This window comes from Callorhinus ursinus, unplaced genomic scaffold (genome assembly GCF_003265705.2).
Source record: "Callorhinus ursinus isolate GAN/ISIS: 27379988/994484 unplaced genomic scaffold, GSC_fseal_2.0 scaffold53, whole genome shotgun sequence".
Taxonomy (NCBI): Eukaryota; Metazoa; Chordata; class Mammalia; order Carnivora; family Otariidae; genus Callorhinus; species Callorhinus ursinus.
The window spans coordinates 1,732,751-1,749,518 of NW_027397115.1; the positions used below are offsets into that span (position 1 = coordinate 1,732,751).

The 16,768-nt window shown below is 42.1% G+C and overlaps 1 protein-coding gene across 3 annotated transcripts in view; it reads left to right on the forward strand.

Moving 5' to 3' along the window:
* Positions 1–16,768, forward strand: part of LOC112809872 (serine/threonine-protein phosphatase 4 regulatory subunit 1-like) — a 104,860-nt gene that overhangs the window by 52,503 nt on the left and 35,589 nt on the right. For all 3 annotated transcript variants that reach the window (XM_073883961.1, XM_025853250.2, XM_073883963.1), the window contains exons 4-5: positions 10,561–10,667; positions 11,959–12,101. In XM_073883961.1, the coding sequence (XP_073740062.1) occupies positions 10,561–10,667; positions 11,959–12,101 (250 nt within the window). The remainder of the gene's footprint in view (positions 1–10,560; positions 10,668–11,958; positions 12,102–16,768) is intronic.

Here is a 16,768-nt window from a genome sequence, read left to right on the forward strand (position 1 = left end):
TTTATTTTCCATCATTTGGTCTTCTATATCGCTGATTCTCTCTTCTGCCTCATTTATCCTAGCAGTTAGTGCCCCCATTTTTGATTGCACCTCATTAATAGCCTTTTTGATTTCGACTTGGTTAGATTTTAGTTCTTTTATTTCTCCAGAAAGGGTTTCTCTAATAACTTCCATGCTTTTTTCAAGCCCAGCTAGTATCTCTAAAGTCATGACTCTGAACTCTAGGTCCGACATTGTACTAATGTCCGTATTGAGGAGGTCCCTGGCTGACGGTACTACCTCTTGTTCTTTTTGCTGAGGTGATTTTTTTCGTCTTGTCATTTTGTCCAGAGGAGAATAGATGAATGAGAGAACAAAATGCTAACAGGTTAACAACGTCCCCAGCAAATATACTGTATATAAATCAGAAAAGACCTGAAACCAGGAGAAAAGAAAAGGGAAAGAAAAAAGAAAGAGGAAAAAAGAAAAAGATAAAAACAAACAAAAACAGAACAAAACAAAAAAAAATATGATCAAATATGATCAGGCTAGTGCATAGATCAGTGCCACACACTAGATTTTGGGCGTATTTTGGTCTGTTAGAAGAAAGTGCCTCCTAAAATTTTAAAGGAAGAAATACTTATATGTGTACAAAATAAGGGTTGGTACAATGAAGGGATGGAAGATGACTGTAAAGATGAAAATTATAAAAGATTTTATAAAAGGAATTGATAAGATAAGAAGTTGTTTGAAAAAAGAAAGAAGAAGATTTAAAAAAAAAAAGGGAGAGAATGTGATCAGGCAGGAGACTAGAACAAAGCCATACACTAGTGATTTAGGGTATATTTTGATCTGTTAGAAGAAACTGTATCTCAAAATTTCAAAGAGAGAACAACATATGTATATATGCCAAAAATAAGGGTAGCTACTATGAAGGGATAAAATATGACTCTAAAAATGAAAAATAAAAAATGTTTTTTTAAAAAAGGGATTGATAAGATGTTGGTTGAAAAAGGGAAAAAGAAAAATTAAAAAAAAAACAGTTAAAATAATTAACTTTGAAAAACTAATGAATCATGGTGAAAAAGCCATGAATTCTATGTGCAGTATTCCCCTAGCGCTGGCGTCCTCCCGTTCTCCTTGATCGGTAAACTTGGTCTTGGCTTGCTGGCTGTTCGTGCTGATCTTCTGGGGGAGGGGCCTGCTTCCATGGTTCCCAAATGTCTTTGCCGGAGGCGGAATTGCCCCACCCTCGTCGTCCGGGCTAAGCAAGCTGCTCAGGGTTGCTCTCAGGAGCTTTTGTTCCCTGCAAGCTCTCGGTACAGCCTTGGAGGACCAGGGTGAAAATGGTGGCCTCCCAATCCCCGTCTGGAGGAGCCGAGAACTCGGGCCCCGCTCCTCAGTGCACCCCCAGAGAAAAGCAGTCACTCCCATCTCCCCGGTCTCCGGCCGCACTCCGTGCTCACCCGGCCTGTGACCGAGCGTTTCTATGTCTGGCACCCGACCCCGTGTGGAGTCTCCAAACCCAGCAGATCCCTGCGGTGCGCTCCCGTACCGCTCCTCCCGGGGGAGGGAGGGGAGTCTCCCCGGATCTGCCGCTTGTTGGGTCCCTGCTGGAGGAGCAGTGGCCCGACTGGGCCGCGGATCACAGTTTATGGCCACCCCGAGCTGAGAGCCCGCGCCTCGGCTCCGTCTCTGCAGCCGGCTTCCCCGCTCCGATACCTGGGAGCTCTGGCGCACTCAGGCACCCCCGGTCTTTCTGTGACCCCGAGGGTCCTGAGACCACACTGTCCCACGAGGGTTCCACCCCCCGCTTAGCCACTGCAGCGAAGTCCCTCCGCGGAGCCGACTTCTACAAGTTCCGATTTTGTGCTCCGCGGCTCTAGCACTTGCCAGAAGTGGCCGACGGAGGCCCCCTCCCCCGCCGTCTATCCTCCCGAATATCGCCTCGGATTCACTTCTCCGCACGTCCTACCTTCCAGTACGTGGTCGCTTCTCTGTTCAGAGAGTTGTTGCTACTCTCTTCTTCCGTCTCCTGTTGACTTCGGAGGTGGTCAGAATGGTTTGATCCCTATTCAGCTGAATTCCTGAGACCAGACGAAATCCAGGTCTCCTACTCCTCCGCCATCTTGCTCCGCCCCCTGTATAACGCCTCTTTTACAAAATATAGCCCATACAGATAATTGGATGTAAAGCATAAGGAGTTCTTTTTTTTTATTAATTTATTTTTTATTTATTTATTTTTGTGTAAGGAGTTTTTATGAAGCACATGCCCACGTGGCCGTTACTGAGGTCCTCCTGGATGTGTGCCCTCCCCGTCCTCCTGACCACCACTCCCTCCCTGCCACGTGGTGACCACCTTTGGATGGTTATGTTCATCACATCCTTAATCTTGTTTCTGGCCTTAGCACCTAAGTGTCTACTTCCAAAGAGAATAAGTTCATTTTGTTGTTTCTGAACTTGAAATATGGGAAATCATACAGGATATGTTACTTTGTGGTTTTGCATGTAGTTTTTGAGTTTTTCATTTTGTAACAGTGTTCTGTTGTTTGAGTATCCTGACATTTTATCTGTTGTTGGAGTAGCTCAGGTTTTCTCAGTCTTATGAAAACTTTGCTATGAACAATCTATTATACGTATCTGGGTGCACATCAGTACGCATCTCTGCAGGGCATATAACCGGGTGAGAATTCCTGTGTGAAGATACACGCTTGTCTTCTACTTTAGGAGATAGTGCCAGTTTCCAAAGTGATTGTATCAGTGTGCACTCCCACCTTTGCCCTACATTTTATCTGACAATAGGTATTGGCAGATTTGAAGATACTACCCAATTTGGTAGTGTGCTAGTGTATATAATGGTATCGGTTTGTGGTTGTAATTTACATCTTACTTTATGAGTTTGAACACCTTCTCATATGTTTGTTGGGCATCTGTATTTCTTTTTTGTGAAGTGCCCATTTAAATTTTTCTTTGGTAGGTAGGAGGAAGATGGATTGTCTTTTTATTGTTGACTTGTGGGAACTCTTTGTATATTCTTGGTTTCAGACCTTGGTCAATTCTTAACGGCAAACATCTTCCCTCATCCTGTGGCTCGTGTTTCAGCTCTCTTTATAGTGTTCTTTTGGTGGCCAGAAGCTGTTCATTTTGGTGTAAATTTATCAACATTTTCCTTTATCCTTAGTGCATTTTGGAGCTTCTTTAAAATGTCTTCCTCTACCCCAAGATCATAAATATACTGTTTTATATGGCTTCAAAAGCTTTATTTTTTTTTCTTTCACATTTAGGTCTACAATCCATCTGAAAGTAATTTTTGTTCATTGTGTGAAAGGGGTCCAGCTTCATTTTCTCAATTGTCACAATACCACTTATCAAAACTACGTCTTTTCCCCATTGCTCTAGGATGCCACCTCTGTTCTAGTCCGGTCTGTGATAGTCTTTTTCTGGACTGTCTTTTCTTCCAGTGGTCTGTCTCCCCCTCAGCCAACACCACACTGTCTTGATTACTATAGATTTGTAGTAGTCTTGATACCTGATTGAGCAAGATTTGCCCTTTGTTTTTCTTCTTTGACATGATTTATTATTCTTGGTCCTTTGCATTTTCATATAAATTTCAAAATCCGCTCATCAGATTCTAATAAAACAAGATAAAACACCTATTAGGATTTTTTAAAAGTCTTTTTTTTTTTTAAGGATTTTATTTATTTGAGAGAGAGCACTAGAGAGAGAGAGAGAGCAAACAAGCAGGGGGAGCAGGAGAGAGAGACGCAGGCTCCCTGCGAGCCTGATGTGGGGCTCCATCCCAGGACTTGGGATCACGACCTGAGCTGAAGGCAGACTCTTAACCAACTGAGCTACCCAGGCACACCCCCCCCCATTAGGATTTTGCTTGGGTTTTCATTGAATGAATAGGTTGTTTTAGAGAATATCGCCCTCTTTACAATATTTAGACTTCTAATCCATAAACATGGTATATCTCTCTAATTATGTAGGTTTTCTTTAATGTCTCAGTAAAATTTGGTCATTTTCTCTGTAGAAGTTTTGTGCTTTTTTGCTGGTGTATTTGAAAGGAAATCCAAAACATCATATCATTTTATCTAGTTAAAGACTTAAATCTAACTGCCATATCATTATCACACTCAACCCAATTAATAATAATGCCTTCCAGTCTATGTTAAATTTTCCCTGACTGTCTCAAAAATGCCTTTTATGGTTGATTTGTTTGAATCATGATCCAAATAAGGTCCACACATTTCATAGGTAGATGTGTCTCTTAAGTCTTTTTTTGTTTATAGTTTTTTTCCTTTTGATCTTAAATCTCTTTTAATCTCTAATTGATTCTCCCTCTCATCTTCTCTCTACATCATCTATTTGTTTGAAGGGGTCATTAGTCTTGTAGAATTTTCCACATTCTAGATTTAGTGATCATTATTCTCATGGCGTAATTTAACATAATCCTTTGTTCTTTGTATTTTCTGTAAACCGAAAATTACACTTGGAGACTTGATTAGATTCTGCTTCAGTTTTTTTTTTTTTAAACAATACTTCATGTGTTGTTTTGTATACTTCTCATTACAAAACATCAGGAAACAATGTCTGGGTGTCCCACTTTTGGAGATGTTCATATTGAGCAGTGGGCGCAGGTGTTGGATTCTTTCATTACAAAACTCCCCACCAGCCTTTCTTCTCATGACTTTAGTGGTCACAAATCATCATTGCTTAGATCTGTTATCTCATTATGTGTTGGAAAATGGCAATTTTCTTTTTATTGTCTGTGAAATCTGTAGTATGGCCCCATTTTCCATTCTGTTACTGGTTATTGGTGCCTTTTCTTTTGTTTCCCCCTGGATAATTCTTACCAGAGGATTATCAAGTGTATTAGTTCTGTTGAAGAATCAAATTTTGGCTTTGATATTCTCTATTGTGTGTTTATTTTCTAGTTCAGTAATTTCTGCTCTTAATTTCTATTATTTTCTTTTTGGGGGGGAAATTAGTTGCTGTTCTTTTTCTTCTTGTGAGGTATGTTTAACTGGTTTTTTTTTTTTGCCTTTTTAAAATAATATCTGCATTTTAAATTGTAAGATTGCTGTTATGTCCTGGAAGTACCTCAGTGTTATATTAGGTGCATCTTCATGTTCTGTTATTAATATTTTTATTACCTTTCAGTATAAAGTATTTTCAATGTCTATAATGATTTCTCCTTTGATCAATGAGTTATTTAGAAGTATGTTGCTTAATTTCCAAATATTGGAGGATTTTCCAGGTATCTTTCTGTTATTTTATTCTGAGTTTAAGTCTAATGTGGTCAGAGAACATACTTTGTATTATTTCTCTTCTTTTTAATTTTTTGGAATTGTTTTATGGTGGTGAATGTTCCAGGTACACTTGAAGGGAATGTGCATCCTGGTGTTTTTGGTTAGAGTATCTTAAAATGTCGGTTAGAACAAGTTGGCTGAGAATATTGTTCAGGTCTTCTGTTTTCTTATTTTCTGTCTACTTGCTCTGTCAGTTACTAAGAGAGGAATGTTAGAATCTGCAACTATAATTTTGGATTTTTCTGTTTTTCAATTCTAACAGTTTATTTTGTAAATCTTGAAGCTCTGATCTTGGGTGCATACACGTTTAGTATTGTTCTGTTTTCTTGAATGAGTTGATTTATCTGTCTCTTTGTAATGTCCCTCTTTGTCCCTAGTGATGTTCCTTTCTCTGAAGCTTGCTGTCTGAATTTAAAATATACACTCAGCTTTTTTTTCTTTTTAAGATTTTTATGTATTTATTTGACAGAGAGAGAGACAGCTAGAGAGGGAACACAAGCAGGGGGAGTGGCAGAGGGAGAAGCAGGCTCCTGGCTGAGCAGGGAGCTCGATGCGGGGCTCGATCCGAGGACCCTGGGCTCATGACCTGAGCCGAAGGCAGATGCTAAATGACTGAGCCACCCAGGGGCCCCTACACTCAGCTTTCTTTTGATTACTGACTATATGATATATTTCTGTGTATACTTTTATTTTTAGCCTGCCCATGTCTTATATTTAAAGTGTGGTTATTATAGAAGGCATGTAGTTGGGTCTTGCTTTTTTACCCAGTTGCACAATCTCTGGCTTTTCATTTTAATGTTTACACCATGTATGTTTGAAGTGACTGTTGATACGGTTTGGTTTACATCTACCGTCTTGCTATTTGTTTTCTATTGACTCAACTCTTGCTATTTCTATTTCATTGTTATTCATATTATTCATTATTTCATTATTTGAAATAGAAGAATCACTTTTTTTGTCCTATGGACTTTTTCTTTTTTAGGATTCCCGGGTATCTTCACTATGGCTTATCAGTTAATGTCCCCTTTTAAAAATTGTTATTGTGTTGTTCTAGGGATTATAATATACTTCTCTAAATTGTTACAACATATATTCAGATGAGATGAATGATGCCGCTGTTCATACGGTACAAGGTACAGGAGTGCAGAGCACGCTTCCGTGGACTGCTGTGGTCTCTTCCCCAGCCCCTGTGCTGTTGTTTTTCTGCATTTTACTTCCATACACCATTATACATCCCACAGTACCTTGTTACTTTATTTCCTGAAGATATGCAACCATCTTTTAAAGCGATTAAAGTGACAAAAATATTTTTTATATTTACCATCATTTATACCATTTTCGTGCTTTTTATTTCTTTTTGTAAAATGCCCATTTTCATCTGGCATCCTTTCGCTGCGAGGACTTCCTTTAACAATTCTTGGTAGCACAAGACTGCTATCAGTGAATTCTCATAGCTTTTGTCTGAAACGGTCTTTATTTCACTTTCATTTTTTTAATTTAATTAATAAACTTTAATTTTGAGAGCGATTTTGGATTTCAAGAAAAATTGAGCAGGGAGTACAGAGCATTCCTGTATTCCTTAACTGCCCAAGCATGCCCGACCCTTCCAAGAGACCTTCAGCCTCATATTCATCACACTTATTTTCAAACCCTTGTCTGATCGTTCCTGCATCTGGGTCTGATGTCCTCCCCCTCCCTGTCCTTCTGCCTGCCTCCTGCTCCTCCTCACCCTCCGCTCCCCCGCGTTCTTCTCTTTCTTAAGGCTCTCGTCACTGTTCATCATCTTCAGTTTTCTTGCCTACATTTGGGTCTAAACTGTGCCCTTCAGGGCAGGCTCTGGAACTTGCTCATCTCTTGCCCTGAGTCTAGGGCTACTTAATTGGGCTTAACTCATGATCATGACTGCACGAGTGGGTGAGGGAGAGAAGGGACAAAGACACAAGGGGTAGCTTCCATGGTAAGATTTCCAGGAAACATTGCCATGTAAAATTGAGCCATCCTCTTTATACTTTAAAAAATGCACAAAAATAACACATACTTGAAACATTTAGCAATTTCAGAAGTTAAAATAGTGAGAATTTCCCTTCTTCCCCCACTACAGCCTAGGGTAATATGTGGTTCCAGACTTTTCCCTGATTGAGTGTATGTGTATACGACTACATGTATTGCGCATATATACATAAATATGATTTGTATTAAGAAATAGGTTCATACTGCATATAAAATTCTTCACCATGTTTTTTCATTTACATGAATTTTCAGGAGCATCTTTCTAAGTCAGTGCATATCTACAGGTACCTTTAAAAGTGCTTCTGGGGGCGCCTGGGTGGCTCAGTCGTTAAGCGTCTGCCTTTGGCTCAGGTCATGAGCCCAGGGTCCTGGGATCGAGCCCCGCATCGGGCTCCCTGCTCAGCAGGAAGCCTGCTTCTCCCTCTCCCACTCCCCCTGCTTGTGTTCCCTTTCTCGCTGTCTCCCTCTCTCTCTCTGTCAAATAATAAAATAACTAAAAATCTTTAAAAAAAAATAAAAGTGCTTCTGTATAGAACGCTGTTATGTAGATATAATTTACTTAAGTCTCCCTCTTGGGTAGACATTTTGATTGCAGTTCTTTGCTTATATTGTAGTACTAATGGCTGACACGCTACAGGGCTTACCATGGGCCAAGGACCGTGCTATGAGCTTCCCGTGCACAATCTCATTTAACCTTTCTGACGCTTTTCTCAGTCATGCACAGTCATTCTCTCTTCTTTCTTCTCATTAGCATAGCTGACACTGAGAAGTATTGAGACTGATACTTCTGGACTCTGCTTATGCACTATGACCTCTCCAGGTCATTCCGTAAAGCAGCCAGGTTTTCCAGAGTGTTGGTGCCAAAGCACTGATTTGTCTGAGTCCCTAGCTCTTTCCCGTTCTGTGTTCACTGCGGTGGATTTGTCCCCCCCTGTTTCAGGGGCCCTCTCTTACCACTGTCCTCACTTTCCTTAAGAGGGCAGGTCCCTTGTGACCACTTGAGGCTGGATGCAGATCTCTCTATCCATTCTATGGCCCTACGAGCAGATTGGGGATCTTAGTTGCTTGATTTCCCAGGGGAGGCCAACCTGAATGTGGTCCAGTGAAATGTAATCAGGGACTTTATAGTGTCTGTTTTCGTCTTTCCTAAACCTCCTGGCTGCCACATCTCGACCTTTCATCCCAGGGGTGGTATAAGTCTCTCCGTGGACAGGCTTGAGTTGATGGATTTCTTCCTGTTGTGTGCTGGGCCAAAAGACTACCTCTTTGAATTCGACATTTCTAGTCTTTTCCTGCAAATCAGGGTGGGTTTTCGACTTCAGCTAATTCTGATGCATGGCCAGAAATGATGCATCCTGCCCCTGGGTTGTCAGGGGCTCTCAGGAGCAGGCAGAGGCAGTCAGGGGCTCCTTTCCATTCGTCCCAAGAAGGCTTTCAGGAGTGCCTGTCCCCCCTTATGCCCCGAGGCCTCCAGGCCACCACTGTAAGCCACCGCTGATCCGCACTGATATTTCCCCTCGTTAATGTCTGTTTAAAACAGCTTTACTGAGGCATATTTTTCATGCAGTAAAATCCACCCATCTAAAGCATCCGGTGAGATGAGTTTGGGTAAATGTAAACAGTCATGCGACCCTCAGCCACAGTCACATTTGGACATTGCCATCTTTCCCTTGTTTCCTTGTTCCTCGCTTTGCCAGCAGTCCCTCCATCCCTCCTCACTGCAGACCAGGAACCATCGATTTGTTTCTGGAGGCTAAGGTTTTTCCTTTTCTAGAACTTCATATGAATGGAATCATGTGGTATGTTGTCTTTTCTCTCTGGCTGCTTTTTCTTAGTAAAATACATTTGAAATTCGTCCCTGTTGTTACCCCTAGGGTTCCTTTTTAGTGCTGAGTCGTATTCCATTGTATGGATAGTTGGTGTCTTGTGTCTGTGTTCCCCAGTTGAAGAACATTGAGATGTTATCCATTTCGTGGCTATTGTGAATCATGCTAATGTGAACATTTGTGTACACATCTGTGTGTGGACATAAGTTTTCATTTCACTTGGGTAGATACCTAAGAGGGAATTACTGGGTTGAATGATAAATATATATTTAGCTTCCTGAGAAACTGCCAATTGTTTTTGAAATTATAGTGCTGTTTTGCATTCCTACCAACAATGTCTGTGGGTTCCTGTTGTCCCATATATTTACCAGCATAGGTATTATTGTTATTTTAGTTATTTTTTCTTTTTTAAAATTTTATTTTAATTAGGCTCTGTGCCCAATGTGGGGCTCGAACTCATGACCCTGAGATCAAGAGTCGGATGCTCTACCTACTGAGCCCGCCAGGCGCCCCATAATTTTAGTTCTTCTAGTGGGTGTAGTAGTACCTCTTCCTGACTTTTTATTTATGTTTTTGGTTTTTGGTTTTGTTTTGTCTTTAAACTTTATTTTGAAATAGTTTTAGATTAATAGAAGAGTTGCAAAGCTAGTACAGAGGGTTCCCTTTGTACCTTTAATCTTTTAATGAGATAGTTCCCAACCAGGGCTGATTTTGCTCCCAGTGGACCTGTGCGATGTCTAGAGACATTTTTAGTTGTCTCATCATGGGATGGGGGGGCATCCAGGGGGATTCTACTGACACCTAGTGGGTAGAGGCCATTCGAGATTGAGGTGGCCATCAGGATGCCTCTTTTTTTTTTTTAAGATTTTATTTATTTATTTGAGAGAGAGACAGAGATAGAGCAGGAATTGGGAGGAGAGGGAGAGGTAGAAGCAGGCTCCCCGCGGAGCAAGGAGCCCGATGCGGTACTTGATCCCAGGACCCCGGGATCATGACCTGAGCTGAAGGCAGACCCTTAACCGACTGAGCCACCTAGGCGCCCCCAGGATGCCTCTTTTTACCTTTTCCTTCTGCATTTTTTGGTCACTTAATTCCCTCCCACTATCATGGAGCCTCTGTTCTGAGTTTATCTAGGCCTGAAGAATCAATCAGAAATGGAGAAAAAGGGTTTTCTCTAGTCCCAAGTGAACAGTTTCAACCTCCAGTGACCACCAGGCTGGAGGATACAGGTCTGGTTCCTATAGGATGGTAACCAACATTGTACGGACCATCTCTGGATGTTCCTCGATGGCCTCTCCCCCCTCTGGACAGACGTCGCTGACTTTGCTTTGTTCCCTGGTTTTATTACCTGCTCTTAACACGACGCTCGTAATTAGCACAGCGGCCGTCCGTGTTGCCCATGTAACTGTATGGATCATTTCTTGTCTCCACAGTCAGATTATTGCCAGAGGGCTGCTCGATGTCCTCCGGGACTTCAGTAACGATGAGGAGGACTTCTTAACAGTAATGGAAATTGTGGTCAGATTGGCAGAAGACGCAGGTTTGTACAAGGATTGTATACTTTTATTTTTTCCTTGTGTATTTCCAAGAAATTGTGTGTAGCCAACGATAGTGAATTAAAAAGAAAACCTGAGTGCTAATCAATACATTTTAAGCAGTGTCTAAGCATGAATGGGTTTTGTCATGAAGAATGGATGTCTTATTTGGCATCAAATTATCCTTAGTTTTAGAAAATTAGAATGACTAATGGCCATGAATGCTATCTGCCCTGGCAGTTAAGGCCTTTGTAGTTCGTGAGTTTTGCCAGCCTGTTGGTTGCTAAGAAATACCAAATCAAAAGAAGCCTTTTGGATTAGAACAAGCCCAGTCATTAGTTTCCCTCACCTATGATCTTTGTAGGCTACTCTTGATTTTTCTTTCTCTTTCTACCTCTCCATGATTGCTGTCCTGGGAAGGAAGCACACTGCTGTGCGGGAGACAGGAAGAGGTCCCTCGCATGCTCTCCTCCCCCATACACACAGGAGAGAGGAGTGAGAGGAACAGGTGCTGGGGCTGCTGGTACTGACAGCTGTCCTGCAGCCCCCCCCCCCCAGCCCCCATTTGTAATGATTGGTGAACAGCTTCAGAAAGTTTCGGGAATCTTACATTTGCTTTAGATTTTGATCATTTTAACTGAAAATAGAAAAATAAGCCTTCCACATAGCTCCCGTATTCATTTAAAATATTCATATGAATATGACACAATGCTTTTAGAAGGCCCAAGTGGATGTTTTGAGTCCTTAAATGGATTTTCTTTGTAAATGAGTCACCATTTACAGTGCTGAAGCAATTATATATTTGTGTTAAATTTAATGTGGTATATTGGAGCTAGAGCCTCTCTTTTGTTTAATGCTTTGCCTTAGAAATAATTGGGATGCGTGGATTGTGGGGGAGTGCATTTATGAAAGAATTATTTATAATGTATACATTCTGGCTGGAATTTAAATAAGCACAACCCATAGGTCTGGCATATATGCCATTAGTTGTAATGGCTTTTGGACGCTGGCCCAGCATGCAGACTTCTTGCTCCCTCCTCGATTTATATATGGCTTGTTATAATAGAGTTGTCATTCTCTCTTCCTTTTATGTTTTTATATTGCCAGATAGCTTATTAGCTTTTTAAGCCTGTCTGTACCATAAATACTCTAAATGGGAAATGATTTTTAAACTGCATTTGTCTAATTTCCTTGATGAAGTATTTTAGTAAGAAAAGCTAGAAACTATCACTATATACTCTATAAGCTGCTTGGCTTATTCTTATATAATTCTTTTCTGATTTTTTATTGCTGCAGAGCCCACAGTGCGGACTGAGCTGATGGAACAGATTCCTCCTATTGCTGTTTTTTTACAAGAAAACAGATCAAATTTTCCAGTGGTGCTCTCTGAATATCTCACACCGATTGTAGTGCGGTACCTCACGGATCCAAACAACCAGGTGTGAAAAACTGTGTGACCTGAAGATCTGTGCAGCAAATTCCCTTTAGTCTTATTTTAGTTGATATTCATAATTCCCAGAACAGCTTCTCAGAGTTAAGTGATTCAAGAACAAAAGACCTGTTTGTGCCCAGTTCCTCAAGTCACGCAGGCAGATAGACAGCACTCACTCTTATTATCATGAGATATTTTTTTTTTTAACTTTTTCTTATGGAAAATTTCAAACACACAGCAGTAGAGAGAATCTTAAAATGAATGTCCATGTCCAAATGAGTGCACCCAGCTTCGACCATCATTAACATTTGACCAGTCTGTTTACATTTATCTTGAGATAGTCCAACCCAGATAAAAGCATTTCCCAGATACCGTGTCATTTTAACCGTAAATGCTTTAGTATTACTCTCTGAGAAATATAGACACTTTTTAAAAAAAAATAATAGCAATTCCATTATCACATGGATAAAAATTATCAATAGATCCTTAATATCACATAATCTCAAGTCATTCTTGAAACTTTTCCAGTTTTCTCAGAAATCTTTTTTCCAGCAGTCTCTTTAAATCAGAATCCATATGAGGTCTACACATGGCATTTGGTTGATGTGCCTTTTAAATCTCTCTTAATTTATAATCCTTCATCCTCCCATTTACTCCCCTGCTCTGGGAAACTAGGTCATTAACCTCTAGGAGTCCCTGCATTTGGGAGCTGACTGATCACATCCCCATAGTGTGGTTTGAAATGTTCCTCTATTCCCAGTACTTCCTCTGAACTGCTAGTTAAGTCTAGAGGCTTGGTCAGATTCAGAGTTTTATGCAGTATAGTGAGAATCCTTTTTAGATGCCGCTGTGTTTTCCTGCTTCATCAGATCAGGAAGCACTCAGGAAGTGTGAGCATTGGATTGTGTTTGGGTTGTGTCAGCCTTATCTGTTCATTACAGAATTCTTTGCCAAGAGTATGTATTGATATTTCCAAAATCACATTTAGGATTATAGGGCTTTTACTTATTTGATTTTATATTCATAACTTTATTTTTTACACAGCATAAATCTTGCTTCTTAATGGCATTGATGTGTCTGTGTGTGTGTGTGTGTGTGTGTGTCCAAAATAAAAATACCAGTATGATTGCTAACAGTATGATTGATTACTAACAGTATGGTAGGATAGCTGAATATAGTTTGAAATTTCTTTGCTGTTCTTTTTGTTTTGGGGCTGTCTCCCACTAGAGATGCACAGTCATATTAACATTAATATTAATGAGACTGTGTTTCAAAGTCACTTGTATTAATCCTTCTCTTTGTGCCTAAGCTGCCAACTTGATCCACACTTACGCTCATTTATTTTTTATTTTTAGGAATTGTTTTAGCTTTTACATTTTGATTTAATTTAGACTTATAATTATGTAAAATGTTTTTACATAATTCCAAGTCAAAACTGTAAAACAAAGTACATTCAGAAAAATCTGACTTGTGGGGCACCTGGGTGGCTCAGTTGGTTAAGGGTCTGACTCTTGGTTTCAGCTCAGGTCATGATCTCAGGATTGTGAGATTGAGCCCCGTGTCAGGCTCCATGCTCAGTGCAGAGTCTGCTCGAGATGCTCTCTCTCTCCCTCTCCCTCCTCCTCTGCCCCTCCCCCTCTCTAAAAAAATAAATACAGTCTTTAAAAAAAAAAGAAAAGAAAAATCTGACTTCCATCCCTGTCTCGCCCATCTGTTCTGTCCCTCCCCTGTAGATAGCCATTTTTTCCAGGTTTTGTTTTATTCTTACCTTTAAAAAATACACACAGATAACTTGAAGCACATATGCACATATCCTTTTGCTCTGCACCCCCGTGTTACTTTCTCAGATGCAAGTGGCATACTGAGCATGATGCTCTGTCCCTTGCTTTCCCCGCTGTCCAGGGTATTCTGCAGATCAATCCATAGCAGGTGAGGCAAAGCTTCCTCATCCCTTTTTCCAGCAGCATGGTACTCCACTGGGGAGATGTAGCATAGTTCATTGATAGACATTTGGGTTATTTCTACTGTTTTGTCACTTTAAAATTGTTGCAACAAGTAGCCTTGCAGCCTTTCTATTTCTGAGTTATTGTGGGAATGGATTTGCACAAAGTCTAAATGTATTTATAATTTTTTTTTTTTAGGGGGAGAGAGAGCGAGCGGGAGAGCACAAGGCAGGGGGAGGGGCAGAGGGAGAGGGAGAGAGAGAATCCCAAGCAGCTCCACGCCCAGCACAGAGTGGGACGTGGGGCTCGATTTCATGACCCTGAGATCATGACCTGAGCTGAAATCAAGAGTTGGACGTTTAACTGACTGAGCCACCCAGGTGCCCCCATATTTATAATTTTTAATGATATGCCAAGTTTTCATTATTGTTGTTTTCAGGAAGTTCTGCAGTTTTGGCTTATTTCTCCCTTAATCTAAGCATTTTTATTTATTTATTTATTTATTTTTTTAAAGATTTTATTTATTTATTTGAGAGAGCGAGCATGAGAGAGAGCATGAGAGGGAAGAGGGTCAGAGGGAGAAGCAGACTCCCCGCTGAGCAGGGAGCCCCGATGTGGGACTCGATCCCGGGACTCCAGGATCATGACCTGAGCCAAAGGCAGTCGCTTAACCAACTGAGCCACCCAGGCGCCCCTAATCTAAGCATTTTTAAAGAGCAAATACTTTAACTGTTATACTGTGACACTATTAAATGTAGTATTCGAATAAGGAAGAAAGTCCTCCTTTTTCCACTCTCCTAACGGCAGTATTTTGATTATTTTTGCATTTTCTTCTTCAGGTGCTTCCATTTTTTCCCACATGGGTCTAATCATAATGTGATGCAGTTTCTCCCATTCATTCATTTATTCCGACGGCTTCTGAATGCCCGTTATGAGCCGCGCGTGGTGCTTTGTGCTGGGGATAAAGACATGAGTAGGACAGATTTCCTGCCCCAGAAAGCTCCCTGGTGTGTAGTAGACATTGTACATCTTCATAATCTTTGTGTTTTTATTTTTGTTGAATGCTTAGCTTTCTTTCAGCCTTTTGGTGCAGTGGATGCAGTGAGCATTATAAAGGATGTGGTTATATTCTTCCATTGGCTGTTGTTTTTTCCTTTGGATATATTCTTGAAGATGAGATTGTACTGGGTCAAAGAACTTGACATGTCCTTGACCTTTGTCATATATCATTGCCATCTGTTTGGTTCCAGAAGGGGAGTGGCTGGAACTGTGATTTGGACCCCAGGCTCTCTCCTGTCCCTCCTTGCTCTGCCACCACCCTGAGCCTTCCTAGAGGCCTGTGGCTCCCACCTCCCCTTGGCCTCCTGCCTTCATTTCCTGTTCTGCTTTGGGTGCCCCCTCCCTCAGCCTCCCCTTTCTGGTGGCCTCCCCATCTGCACTCCTTTCTGACAGTGCCGCCGCCACTCTGTCTCTGCCTGTCCGTCCATCCAGAACTCGCAGACTCGCAGGTCCCGGGGGCTGAGTTTGGGTCGGGGTGGGGGTGGGGGCTGCTGCCATGCATTGACTGGTGCCATTGCAGATTTATGGATTCTGATCGCAGCCAGACTCGCAGCGCTGCCTGCCGACCCTTCCGCTCGTCCCTCTTCAGCTGGTCTTACATCATCCAAGGCTGCTCTTTCAGACCTTTGCCACTGTCATCAAGCCTCTCCACCTTGGTCTGTCGTCCACCAAATGGGCGACCTTGCCTTTTGCTTCAGTGAGAAAATAGAGGCCTTCCGTCTTCATCCATTCTCTCAACAAGTGGATCCTCTCATGCTTCCTTTGGTTCCCTGGAGCCCCAGCCTGGGGCCATCAAAACCCTCCCTTCTCCCGCCCCCCTGCCCAGCCGGGCCTTGCCAGGTGTCCTTTGTTTCCATAATAAACATAACTCTTTTGGGTACACCCCCTCTTCTCCATTCCTGTCACCTTTAAACACAGAAATACGGCAGAGTCCGATCTTCCTGAAGGTTTTTCGTTCAGACTCTAATGCCTTCAGGCACAGCCGACTCCTCTGTGGGCCGCCACATCTGTGCACCCCTTCCCTTCTGCCCATGCTGGCGGCCTTGCTCCTTCCAGATGCCTCTCCTCTCCTCCTGTCCATGTCTTCCTCACTTTAACTGAGGCCAGCCCTTTCAGACCTGCTCCCTGGGGCAATGCCGCAGGGTCCCCGAGGAGGTAGGATTCCGAATTCTGCCAAAACTCAGATTCTTTTGCCTGTGGGAGTGGGTCTGTCAGGTTGGCCGAGCATCTGCGGCGCAGGCCTCCCTCCGTTCGTCATCAGGTACTCTTCAGGGCCAGTGTGCTTTGCAGTGACTCATGGGAGGTAGGAAATCACAAAATCAGGCACAAGAGCGATATCATTACCACGTTGCTGGTACTGCTAACAGCTACCATTGCTTGAGCTCTCAGGGTGTGACATACTGTGGTCCAGGATTAGCGAGGATTATCTTGTTTACTCTTCCTAACCACTCTGTGAAGTATGGGCATGCATGTTCATTCCTTTTTGTTTTGGAGGTGTGGGAGCCGAGTGCAGAGAAATGTGGTGTGTGTGTTGGGGTGCCGTGAGCTGCCGGGGGAGCCCGGGATGCCAGGCCCCGTTTCCCGAGGCTCATTTGGTGTATGTATTGGGACTGCCTGGGCTCTTCTGGTTGTCGTGACTAGTATTTTCTCTCCCACGTTAGACTCTGAGCAC